This window comes from Lagopus muta, chromosome 4, assembly GCF_023343835.1.
Source record: "Lagopus muta isolate bLagMut1 chromosome 4, bLagMut1 primary, whole genome shotgun sequence".
Lineage (NCBI taxonomy): Eukaryota > Metazoa > Chordata > Aves > Galliformes > Phasianidae > Lagopus > Lagopus muta.
In genome coordinates this window covers 41,281,650-41,294,908 of record NC_064436.1, presented here as the reverse complement: position 1 = coordinate 41,294,908, position 13,259 = coordinate 41,281,650, and the positions used below count along the sequence as shown (strand labels likewise).

At 39.1% G+C, this 13,259-nt stretch overlaps 1 protein-coding gene across 4 annotated transcripts in view; it reads left to right on the top strand.

Annotated features, from left to right (window-relative positions):
• Positions 1-8,549, top strand: part of MANBA (mannosidase beta) — a 47,926-nt gene extending 39,377 nt beyond the window's left edge. For all 4 annotated transcript variants that reach the window (XM_048940994.1, XM_048940996.1, XM_048940995.1 and 1 more), the window contains 3 exons: positions 4,552-4,694; positions 5,686-5,943; positions 8,143-8,549. In XM_048940994.1, the coding sequence (XP_048796951.1) occupies positions 4,552-4,694; positions 5,686-5,943; positions 8,143-8,367 (626 nt within the window). In that variant the 3' untranslated portion in view covers positions 8,368-8,549. The remainder of the gene's footprint in view (positions 1-4,551; positions 4,695-5,685; positions 5,944-8,142) is intronic.
• The last annotated feature ends 4,710 nt before the right edge of the window (positions 8,550-13,259 follow it).

The window sequence follows — 13,259 nt, the reverse complement described above, 5'->3', positions numbered from 1 at the left end:
TTAGCTAAACTACACGTGATATCTCCTTTTATTCTTTATAGTACGTTTTCTTTTTAGCACACTAGAGTAGAGTAAGGAGGCATATGAAGAGGTAAGGAATACCTCTTCGTATAAATAAGGAATAAGGAAGGAACGTGTGGTAGGAGAGAAGTGGTATGAGAGAAGTGGCTGTGTTTCGTATTTTGAATATTTTGTCTGGAAGTCATTTTGAAATGGAGGTGCTGTTCAATGACAGTTAAATAGGACTTCAATTTTTTTTTTTTCCAATTTTAGTTATTTGTCAAATATTCTGTTTTTGAAAATATTTCCTTAAAAATTTTGTGTGTGGTGAAATAAGAACAGACTAGAAAAACCTAGGAGGTAGTGTGAAGTTCTCAATCTGTCCTTAGAAAAAAATGCCATTTGGCCTTGTTTCAGGAACTTAGCTTACCCCACCTTCCCTGTCTTATTTTTAGTTCACTGGGAGTCATTTGTACCTCTAACTTTTTAGTATTAATCTAGTCAAAGGAACAACTGTGAACAGCGAAAAACAAAGCAGTACAAGTAGCAGACTATTTTATTTACAGGGGTCCAACTATAACGTTCTTATTTCTGGACTTATGTGAGGAAAGAGAATATCATAACGCTCACTTTTGTGATTCTAGCAATGACTATTCTTAGACTTTCAATGAAGATTCAGAATGAAGAGAGATGCTTGAAGAAATATCTTTTTATAAAGACAGAGGTATATTGATAGATGAAGTGATTGTGAAGACCATAAATATGTATTTTCAAGTACAGAGCTGATGTCATTGTAGAAAGTGCGTCAAGTACTTGAATTATTCATGTGTTGTTGAAGTTAGTTTACAGAAAGGAAGCTCAGCAAAGAAGCAGCTGTCCCTTTGTTTTGCTCTATTTCCTCAGTGGAAATGAGGAAAGGTTTAATATTCATTTAATTAGGCAGTGTAGTAGAGGGATTTTTTGAAATGCTAATAGCTGAAATTATGCAAAACTTCAGATAAATTAGTTTTATTTGCACTTCAAAAACGTGTTTCTGTGTCTTGGCACAGTGGTATCACCAAAGTGCCTCTTACTTAAATCTGTTATTTCACAGAGTCCCATGGAAGTGGTTGTATAATTTCCTGTACCAAGTGGAAATGTTTCCTTGTGAAATGGGGAGCAGATATCACATTTCAACTCACCTTCCTGATGTTTACTTGGAATAAAATGAAAACAGTGCAGTATTTCTATCTACTGTTCAGAATTTAACAAGTTATACTACAACTGGGTTTTATTTGTTAGCACCTGTTTGTGAAACCCTTTGTGCCACATTGACCGCTTCAGCATGCGTGTTGTGTGTTTTGAAGAGTGCTGTGACAGACACAGCAATTTATCACCCTACCCCACAACTGTCACCTTAAGGTACCCAACTCAGTTGTCATGAGATTCCCTTGAAGAGAGAACTGGCTTTTATTGCAGGTTCAATATTCAAAGCCCTTGGTTGACACCGTAAGCTATTACGGAGAGTAATAGATTTGAATTTGTGAGAGTGATGTGAGAGAAGAACTACCTGCGTGCTTATCAGGTTGCATTCAGTGATGTGATTAATTGAAAATCTGTTCCAGGGAGAAGATCTGCTTGTTCTCACTCCTGCTATGAGTGTAGATAATTTCTGGGAACAGCCAGAAAAGGCTGGTGACATCTCTTTGCAAACCTAATTTTTATTTCCTTTTCTGAAGTTCGGTATTACGAAGAGTGCAGATCCATGTTATTACCAAGAAAAAACAATGGGAAACTTGGATTTCTTCAAGAATCCATTGAAATGTTGAGGGAGGAGTAGAAGGAGGAGGAAAAAAATACCCCAGGGCTGTTTTAACTAACTTTGGACTGTTACCTTTGTTATGCATACCTGAAACAGGAAGGTTTAAACCTCAAAATATCTCAGGATAGCTACTTAATGTCTAGATTTCTGGCATTCATTTTTGGAGCAGGAGGAGTATTTTACACACAACTTGCCTAATTTTTAAATCAAGAAACTGACTCTGTGATGAGCTGAAAAGTGTGATTTTTTTTTTTTCTATCAGTGAGCTTCTCTGCTGTCTGAAGTTACTTTGACGGTGGTATTATTGAGATCCTACTACTGGAAGTAGTCTCTTTCTGTGTGAACCTGCTCCAGTAGTCTAGCTTTGTTCATCAAGTGGCTGTAGGCTTTTTTGGGAAAGGATATATCAACCTTAGCAAACTAATCTCAGGTAAGCAGACTAATGTTTGCAAACAGCTTAAAACAAATAGCTATAGTAGTTGAACCCTAGAATGAGTTTTGATGTGAGAAAAATTTTTAAGTGTGTGGCTTGTTTGCATTGTTTGCCGATTGTGGAGTTATTTTGGTTTGCTTGGTTGTTTTCTCCTTGCAAAGGTATAATGCTGTATTGTTTTCTCCACAGTACAGGTTATCTAAGGATCTTTGTATTTGCTGCCTAGGTAGAGAACCTGTTTTTCCCTTCAGTAGCTACTAAAATGTGTTTACATAAAGAAAATCAGTCAGGAATCAAGGCACAGGGGAAATGGACAGCCTGGCCCAATAGAGGATAAATAGAAATTTATATTATGCTAAGTTACAGATACTGCTCTACTTCAATTGTTTTTGTACTTAAGATAAGCAGAAGTCTAGATTTTCATCATGTAAATTAAACTGAAGAAAAAGTTCAAGTTAGCAGGCAATGGAAACCTCAACCTATTTTGGGTGTCTTGTCTGTGTTCACGGGGGGTTCTCCTCCAGTCACAGGACTGAGGCCTACAATGGAAAGCTTCTGTTGCATGACAGTTGGAATTCCTGAAAGTCTTGTGGCAGTCCTGAAGATTTCTGAGATTTCAGACCCTCCCTGGGCTTGGGTGCAGTGCTCATTTCTCATGCAAGGACAGCTGCTATTATTTTTCAGATAAGATACTGGCTCATAGTTTGGTGTGTTTTAGGTAAGCTGTTCCCAGTCCAAATCTCTCATCTCCTCAAATTTTATGGCCCAAAAGAATAATTTGTTTGCACTCCTTGGTTTTGGAGGAATCATGCTTCAGACCAGCAGTGCTTTCTATCAGGAGTTGTCCTCAGAATGAAACAACATGGCTTTGTTCATGTGCTGAGTGGCACCAATTTGCTCACTACGTTCAGTGCAGCAAACTGCCTGTTTTGAAGAAACTGTACAACCTCTCCTAATATAATTTTTCAGGCTTTGTCTCTCCAGTTTGCACATACAGTTAGCATGAATGCCAGTGTTATTTTGTTGGCAACAGTCTGATCTTATAACACAGTTCAGTTTTATATGAATTTTCCAGGCAGATTCAAGTTTTCTTGTCTGTTCACCCATCTAGCTGACTGTGAGCTTGCTTAAAACGAGGTGCAGGGTACTGAGCTGCAGCTAATGCACTTTGTTCTCCATGAAGTTCATTCATGTCTGTATGAAGTGCAGGCTGAGCATGTTCAGGTCTGCCTATGAAAGCCACAAACACACCCTTTTAAGATCTACGTTACTCTGGATGTGAGGTCCTTAATTGCGAAGTGTTTACAAGCAAAAAAAACACCAGTGTTACTGGAAATACTTCTCCAGCATCCCTGAAATTTAAACCTGCTGTATGAAACAAAGAACCTGGGGAGGGATGGGGTGGAAGTAGATGTCTAAGTTATTTATTTATTTTTTTTTAAATGAGAAAATGGATCTGACTCGCTGCTTTTAGTGCTATTTCAAAAACAGTTGAGCAGAGAGAATGAAAACGTTGATAGAGGATACAAGGTAGAAAATAAATAGAGAAAGAACTATTTCAAAATGTTTGTGTGGCAGTGTTTCATCTGGCAAAGTTACTCTTTTTGGAGAGGAGACAGAGTTCATCTGTTAATGATAGACCATCAATATTAAAAGTAATGAGGTATAGTTTTCCTTTCAATAGGCGAAGCAAACTGTCTTATCTACAGCATGTCTTCAGTAAATCCCATACAGTGAGCTTTATTTCTAGACCTTGTCAAATTCATTTTGCCAAACTTGGAGCTGTCCTTGGTTTGAATACTTGGGCTTCATTGTTCCTGGTCTTTTAGGGGAGAACTGAGAAAAAGGGAAGAGATTAGGCAGTGTCCGTCTCCTTGCAATGGTGTGTGTTGGTGGCAATGCCACTAATGCCTGTGTCTTTGGCTGTATTCTCAACAGCATAGAGGGTCTAGCTGCATGCTTAACAAGAACTATGCTGTGTCAGTTATGTTAAGGTCTCTCGTTTGAGGCTTTCCTTTATTGAATGACAGTGTGTCAGTGGTAGGACTAATTTTTTTTTTTTTTTTAAATTTGACTTTGTGGCAAAGCTCAAAAAAAAAAAAATAATCTTTCAAGAGCATCAAATTTATTCCAGAGGAGAACCATGCCTGGAAGAGAACAAGATTAACTTCAGTCATTCTCTTTGCCCGATAGGGTGAAAAGGACTGGAGGGGACATTATTCCGTTAAAGCAGCACCTGAGAGCACAAGAAGCTGTTGTGTGCCAAGGTAAAGTTGGATTTTGTCTGAATCTTTTCTCCCTTTTAATCCTTTCCCAGAGTATGGTGGAAAGTGGAAACTGCTCCATTATTTTGCCCAAAACTTCTTTTCCCCACTGCTGCCTGTGGCCTATGAAGATAACGGTGTGTTGCATATCTATGGTATCTCAGATTTTCACACAGACCACAAGCTGACTTTGAAGGTAAGTGACACTCTTAAATTACTCTCACATCTCTTGCTACAGAATGTCACAGAAAATTACACGAACACATCTTCATATAGACAAACTTCTGTAAGCCCATTCCCTAATTCAACATGATGCAATTTACTTGTGAACAGAGGTCTCACGGTTGAAGTGGCAACTGGTGGCTGTGAATTAATAGTGATCATGAAGTAGTAGAATTTAAGCTCTTTGGTGGTAGGAGAAAAGCTGCCTCTAAAACCTCAACCCTGGATCTGGGGAGAATTCAGGCTGTCTTATAGTACCCTGGGAAATGACTTTTGAAGGCATTGGAGTCCAATGCTGGTCACTTGTTAAGTGTCACTTCCTATGAGCACAGGAACAGGCAATTCCAAAACGCTTGATGTCAAGCAGGTGGGGCAGAAGGCTGGCTTGGCTGAACAAGGATATCCTAGAGCTTAGAAAAAGCTCTAGAAAAAGAAGGTATATGGCTGCTGGAGACAAGGTCAGGGATGCTGTTGCAGGGAGAACATTTGTGTTGTCAGAGCCCAGTTAGAGCTGAAGATGAATTACATCAGATACTTTGAGCAACTTTAAGAAATCCGTTTATTTGTCTTTTTAGATGAGGCAGAGGAACTTGAATGAAAGAAAAAAGTCAACAAATCAGTCACTTAATAACTCAATTTTCCAGCACACTCCTGACAGGAATTAGCAACCCCTTCCTCTCAAGGAGCCTAGAGATTTAAAAAGCAAACCAAGAAAACTTTACAGATGAGAAGAGCAACAGATCCAGACTGACTGCAACATACATGTTGATAGGTTTATGTAATGGTCTTATTATTCAATAGTGATTATTTAAATCTTTTCTTGTAGAGTTTCTTGCTATTAGAGTTGAATCATCTGCTACTGTCAGGAAAACAACTCTTCCAATGAGTATCAGGAAACCTAGGATACTGGGTTGTTTTTTGCATGTATAACTTTTCTTGTGCTAAGCTTTGCGGTGTCTGAACAGGTCATTGTGAACTCCTGGAGTTCTCTGGAGCCAGTATGCACTCTTGCCAAAGATGGTGTGATTGTTAAAGCACAAAGTGCATTTTCTATCTACAAGGAGTCCATAAATGCCTTGCTGGAAAGATGCAGAAATTGCACCAGGAAGAGCTGCGTTGTTTCTTTTTACCTTGTGGGAGAAGATGGACTCCAGAGTCCAATGAATCATCACTTCCTTTCATCCCTGAAGGATGCTGTAGGATTGGAAAAGACTCAACTTAGTGTAAGCCATCTTAAATTACTGTATTTGGTTTTGCTGATCCAAGTATTTTGAGTTGTTTGCCTCTTTTAGTTTCTGCTTCCACTGAATATTCTGTCTCCTTAGCTGCAGTAGTTTAGCTTCTATGTAGAGGAGTTCAAAGTCATGTGTTTTGTTGTTTTTTTTTTTTTGTCACCACATACGTATCTGAATAATACTGTTTTTTCCATGTATGTTTGTTGTTGTTTGTTTGTTTGTTTAAATAATGAAATCTCCATTTCATTTGTTTTGTCTGTTTTTCACTTTATTGCTGTAGCATTGCTCCTTTCATTCTTCTTGTCTCTAGACAGCAAGTAGCATTGTGGCAAAGTGTTTTTGGCTTGAAAACATCAGTGTAGGTTGGTACCAGGTCAAAGTAATTCGGTTGAGCATGTAATACATTAGTGTCAACAGTATTTCTTCTTGAAGTGCTCAAGCTCTTTTAGATCAGTGTAACACTGCTAACATGCAATATTGCATATTCATTTCCTTGTTCTGCAAATCCCTGCCATTCAGACATGGGGCTAAGATTTGCCTAACAGTGATTGTTTTGTGATATCTATAAAGTGCGACAGTCTTCTGAACAGACACAAAAACATTTAAGTTTCTAAGTGTTTGCTTTCTCCATTTACTGCTTTTCCCTAAATTTCTCCTGTTCCTTGCAAGCTTACTTCTATGTAAATATATGCAGGCTTGCTCTGTGTGTGTGTGTATGTACACACATACTCATGCGCACACACAAATTTGGTTAAGCTTCACTTTTCAGTGCGTAAATCGTATTGCAAAATTCTTAGTCAGCAGTGGCTGAATGGGGACCTGTGTGTTCTCACATGTGGCTTCCAGACTGCAGCCTTGCTCTTTAGTGCTAAACTAAACAAGGGGAGAATAGAGGTCTTTAATCTCTTTAAATCTAGACCAGCATAATTGCTTTACAAAAAGAAAATAGGCTAGATTTTCCCCTCTTATCTCTTTGATGGCAGCAGGGCCTGCTTTCGGAGTATACAAAGGAAAGAAACCAGCCTGTTTTTTATTTATTTTTTTCAGCTGGTGGCACAATCTGGAGTCTGAGTCATGCTGGGTTGCTTTTTTTTTTATTTTTTGAGGATGACATCACCAGTAATAAAAGCTGTGCAACTGGAGCACTGCTGGGAAATTTCATGCCTCTTTCCCATGGCTGTGTTGTCTCTGCAGTAGCAGCTAGTAAGGATAGCTAGCAGGGATAAATGCAGAGTAGGTATTTTAAGAACATACGCAGCTGTGATTTAAAAAATATTTTTGTTTCATAAGAAGGTGGTGCTTCTATACATAGTTACTAATAATCTAACTAGACTTCCAAATATATTGCTAATCTAAGTGCTACCCTTCATGGCGTTGCTTACTGTTTCTTCAGTTAGCACAAAATACAAACTACATGTACTTTTTCTCAAAAATTAAGAGTTGTTTTTCTTTTAAGCGGGGTGTTTTTGTTTTTTTTTTACATTTTGCTCTCCACATATTGGAATTTAAAAGCAATATATCATAACGTTTCTTGACAGGGAATGGAGACCACTCCATGAAAATTTATCCTGGTTGTCTTTTAAGCTTTACAGAGATTAACTACTGATAGAACTTAATATTAGGCCTCGTTCTGATATTTCACAACATAGCTGCCTTTTCAATCTAGCATAAAGACTATTCTGTTAGGAAGAGGTGACCTCTTGTGCTGCTGTGACTTTTGCCATGTGGTTCTGTTACTGATGTGATCAGAAAGACCAGCTACTTTAGAGCATAAATTAATAGGTTATTATAGGTTATACCTACCTAGGTACGTAGGTAAAGGGGGAACTCCACAGTAAATCACCACAGTAAGTTTAGGATACAAGTTCTGAGTATAAATCATATTACTATTTATTTGGTAATTTTCAAAAGAAAGGAAAACACTCCTTAGTTTCATTTTTCACTATCTGTGTTATTCTGAAGAAAAACTATCATCAATATTTGTGGTTTTTGCATGATTGTTATGTATTTGACCTTTTAGTTCCAGAATATATTACAGTAATAGAATAGGAAAATAAGAATAACTTTAATCAAACGTGGGGGTTTTTTTCAGTCTGTTTTAATCACAAACAACTCTTTCACAGTTTGGGTGTAACTGGTTGTTCTTAGTAAGTATGTTTTTTATTTTTATTTCTTTTTTTCTTCCAGGCCACTGTATCACAACAAGATGATGTTTATATATTTGATCTTCAGACTACTGCAATTGCTCCTTTTGTTACTTTGGATGTAGGGAGTATAAAGGGTAGGTTTAGTGATAATGGTTTCCTCATGATGGAAAAGAAGAAGGTGGTTATTTTTTATCCTTGGGAGCCTACCAGTGTTGAAGAACTAGAAAAGTCGTCCACCTTGACATCTTTGATGGACGTTGCCTGATGATTTTGTTCTAGATGACAAAACAGGGAGAGGAAGAACTGGGAAGAATTTGACTGCAGTTGAGGTGACCTACGAGATGAGATGACTGAATGTTTTGTTTTGTCATGTGTGAATTTTAACTGCTGGTTCAATGTAAAGATAGCAATAACACAGCTTGCTTATAATATATGTGGTGCATTGAACATTGGCTTTCTCAGGTAATTACATCCCGCACAAAATGGGAGGGGTTAGTTGGTGTAAGACTCTTCCAATTCATGTAAAAGAAATTACTGGGTTGTAGTTCTCTCCTACGTCAAAGACAACAGATTTGTACCTCTAGACTATGTTTGTAAAATACATAAATTTTTTCCACTTTCACAATGCTATAAGTGAAAAATCATCCTAGGACTGCCAGAAGGTAAGGAGGAAGGTCAGGGAATGAAGCTGAGACCACCTCCACAGGCCAACAAGTTGAACAGTGCATTTTTTTCACCCAGCTCACTCTTAGGGTGGTTTGTTTCATCTACTGTAGTCCTTGCCCCATTAATCTGGTTGCTTGTGCAAGGCCTTATTTGTGAGGCCAGGCTGAGGAAGGAAGTTGGGAGAAAGAAAGTGGGGGGGGGAGCACACCATCACACAGTGCTGCTGGCTGCTGCTCTCTGTGTACCACTGCCTCACTTAAGTCCCTCTGCACGTTCCTCATGGCAGTGGCAGCAGGGGGCCTGAAGGTGTTCAGAAGCATGTAGATGTGGTGCATGGAACATGGTTTACTGGCCGTGGTGGTCATGGGTTGATGGTTGGATCTTAGAAATCTTGTCCAACCTTAATTATTATACAGTTCCCAGACAGCTGCAGTCACAAATTTTGTTTGCTCATGTGGATTCCTGCTTAGTGTGTCATGGTATGAGATGTGCCTGGCTGTGGGAAAAGAATGAGAGAAAAGTTGGCAAAGGTACAAAGAGAAAGGAAGCAAGAGAGAAAATAAATGGTTATTGAGAGGACCACAGAGTTAGAATTTTCTCCTTTTTCTCCACTAAATGCACAGTGCAGGGACTGATGTTCTCCCTTGTGTATTGCTGCTACCTCCTGGCACTCCCTGTGAGTGGCCTGTGCCCCACTCTGGGCCTCTTCTCCTTTCAGAGGAGTTGGCTTACTTGTTTATCAAGCAAATTGTGTCATAATTCTGCTTTGGTGTGTTTGTTCTTAAGCTCTTGTGTGTATGTCACCTCCAAAATGTTACATGGACGTCAACAAAGGAAAACCTGACCATCTTTAATTTGTTTCTTTGTATATACCTTTCCTGTTGAAAACACTGCTTACTCATGATTAGATCTGGGGGTCCATTATGTTTGTTAGTCCATACAGAGTAACCGTACATCACCTTTTACTCTGTTTCTGAATAAGTTGTTCTTAAAACGTTTTGGCTTCCCGTGGAAATGTCTCACTTAGGCATTTAAAGATAAGAAAATAAATGTGCTTCAGTGCAGGGGCTACAGCAGTCTGATAGATAGCAGATGATAGCAGAGGGTTTGGTCATCTGGAAGTCCAGGTCACCAAGCTGTGCCTCAGCCAGTTTGCTAAACATCAACTTCTTTCAGATGTGATTTGAAATGCAGCTGAGATCTTGCTGGGGTTCCATGGGGGACCTGTTGCAGTGTAACCACAGTATGCATTTTCCTGCATTTTTCTACTTCACAGTAGAAAGTGTCTGAACAAGCTGTGCTGGTGACATCCACCTCTGAAATGAAAGCACCATGTAGATGATATTTATGGGGGGTGCTGGGTTATGGAGTGCATACAGGGAAAATGACTGTGTGTCATATTGGTCAGTTAAAAAAAACTGAAGGGTTGCTTTGTTGTAGTGGCTGCAGTTCCAATGGGCAATAAATAAACATCTTGGCAGGTGCTTGGTGATCTGCAGCTGTTTTTGGAATGGGTCATTAACCAAAATGAAAATAGTCCTGAGGAAGAGGAAGAACTTGAATGTGGAAGTGAAATGATTAATGGAATTTCCTTACAAATGCTTTACTAGGTCATCAAAACAGCTAACTGAGCATTGGAGGTCTTTTCTGATTCAAGAGTTGTTAAAAGAAGATGTGAAATAATTAAAATGTGTTTATGTGCTACTATTTACAGATTATGTTAAATAAATAGGGAAAATTATAGCCATGAATAAAACGTCACAGATAATGCAGGTGTTGATCACCTCATATAAATGGTACATGAGAGGCACCCTGGGCCAAGAATAGAAGAAAAAGCCTTTAGATTTTTCAGTGTCTTGGAATCAAGTGGAATCATAACAGCAATAGAGCCCTATATAAGGTAAGGATGGAAAAATGTAACCATCATGCAGAAAATATGGGATAAAAATTATTAATAAATACCACTTCAGCATGTAAGGAAAAGAAGAGGTTGGTCAGTATCTTCCCATCCTGCTTTGATGGGAAGATACTACAAATGTCTCTTCCAGGAACATCTAGCTAGAATTTCAAAATGGCACTTAATAGAGTTCAATAAATAAAACAGACAGAATTACTTGTTTCAAAGAATATTGAGAGGACTATCTTAAGATCAATGATATTTGTTCTAAGTGCATCTTGGAATATAAATGAAATTTCACAGTCATAGAAGAGAGCTTTTGGATCTTTAGAAGATGAACTTAGACAGCTGTGAACTTGTTTGGCCTGCCATGAATTCTGGGCAACATTATGAAAGTACATGATGTGACTCGTCGATAATGGTAATGGCTGTGCAACCAGTGCCCATCTGCAATGTCATACAGAAAAGTGCTCTTCCATAAATGTTATTCTGCTGTTGTGTTTTGCAGTTACCAGATTTCTGAAGGTCAAAAGCACCCTAATTCTGTGTCCATTCTTTCTCACTTGAAAGCTGTTACTGAGTACTATGTGCAACAGTACCTAGATTTACAATTACTTAGGCCAAATAGTTGGTCACAAAGCCATTCCCTTACATTATAGTCTTCATATCCTTAATGTGTTCTTTTGGTTTAATGGTGCTTCAGCAGATTTGTATTTGTAGATGCTATTTTTCTTGCTCCCTACTGCAGCAATCACTGTAACATCTACTTTGGCTGACTATTATCCCTTGGTGTTTTTGCTGTTATATACTTAATTACATTGTTCTGCTTTTGTCTCAGATCAGGGCAAGGACAAGAACACAGCAGCGAAGAGATCTTTGGAGTATCATCCATAGCCATCTGAGTGTGGGTTCCAGGGGCTCAACTGCACTTGTATTGCCAGGTGTATCTGATGGGTTGGGAATCGGCAGTGATTGGATTAGGAAAAGCAATTGCTAAGTGTCCTGGTGCTTGTCTGCAGTGTTTTTCAATTATTGGTGGGCCTACCAGTATTCTTTCTGCATGCAGCCTTGCAGTACTTTGTCTAGGGATTGCTGGGTTTGCTCATGCTGATGTTTTTTTCTAATGGATGGAAACTGCTTCCCTGCCAGGCTCCTGCAGGGCTGTTCTCCACAAATGACAAAAGCAGCCGTCAGAGTTCCCTTCAGCAGGGGCCGTGACAGTACCCTGCCAGAACACAACTTGAGAGTAGCTTTTGGTAGAAAGCTGTGTGGTGTTAACTGGGGCGATGTCCTAAAACTCTCTGTCCAACTTCGCTCTGAACTACTTTGAGAGTTGCAGAGATGGTCTGTCTGATGGTCAGGGAGCTGCAGAAAGCACCTCTGGTGATACTTTCTGCCACACAAGGAAGGCTTTTTTTCTTCCTCTTTTTTTTTTTTTTTTTCCTTAAGTTTACCTCTAACTGTTTTTGAAAGCTTTTCTGGATTTTATATTTCTGGTTTTCATGAGATGTGTACCTAGAATTCAACTCCAAATACGTAGCTCTTTGTCAGTCTGTGTTACCTGTTGCTTGCATAGCTTGGGGCATGAACAATTTGTCTGCTTTAGAGGCACATCTTTCTTCAGCACTTCTGTTCCTGTTAGTATCGTGTCTGTCTTTGGAGTGAGTAGCAGAGTCACTTCAATGACTTATAGCAGCATCAGTTGCAAGGGAACAGGAGAGTGAGATTCTTGTTCTCAGAAAAGAAGAGTTAGGGCTTGCTTTTACAATCCTGGAGTCTTTGTTTTCCTTTCTTACCCTGTGGGGGAGAAGTTGAGTAAACCAGGACCTTGTTGTTTGAATGTTTAAGTGTATGTTCCAGTCAAGGAATCGAGTTAATGTAGTTGTCCTTCTCAATCAGATGTCAGAGGATAGTGAAATGAAAGTCCCTGTTCAGTCTAATTAAGGATAGAGAAGCAAGTCTTAAGTGAAAAATGCAGAACCTTAAAAATGTCTTGGTTTCGTCTCTGTCAGCATTGGGAAAATGCCATTGTATGTGGCTACTGTAGGCCACGGGTTAACTGACAGTAAGTCAGTCACAAGCATTTGCAGTGTGTAATGAAGCCCACAGATCAGCTTGCACACATCTGTGTTGTGAAAGTAGCGTGGCTAAGTGGATGATGGAAAACTTATTACTTTTTACAATTGGTTTTCCCACTGACTAATTTAAGAGTTCTATGGGCTTTGGATAACGTACGTACTGCAGCCTAGTTCTAAGCAGGGCATCACATTATTTCATAACCCTGGATACAGAAAAGCATCTCCTGGAATTAACTTGTGCTGTCTTTTGCTTGTAGCTGTAGGAATCTTTTGAATTCATCAAAAGTTTGGATGAAACTTGTGGCAGAATCGCTGCAGGACTGCTCTGCTTTAAGAGGATTGTATGCTCCAGAAGAGCTGTAAGCTGTGAGTGAGTATTGGCCAGTTGCATCTTGAGCTAATGAATGGTCACCACTGTTCCTTGTCACCTCAAGGGAGGGAAGGTTGCTTTTTTCCTTAAACGTAGGAAAACAGCACTTCACCAGCCCATGAAAGGGAGAAAAGGCATTTCATATA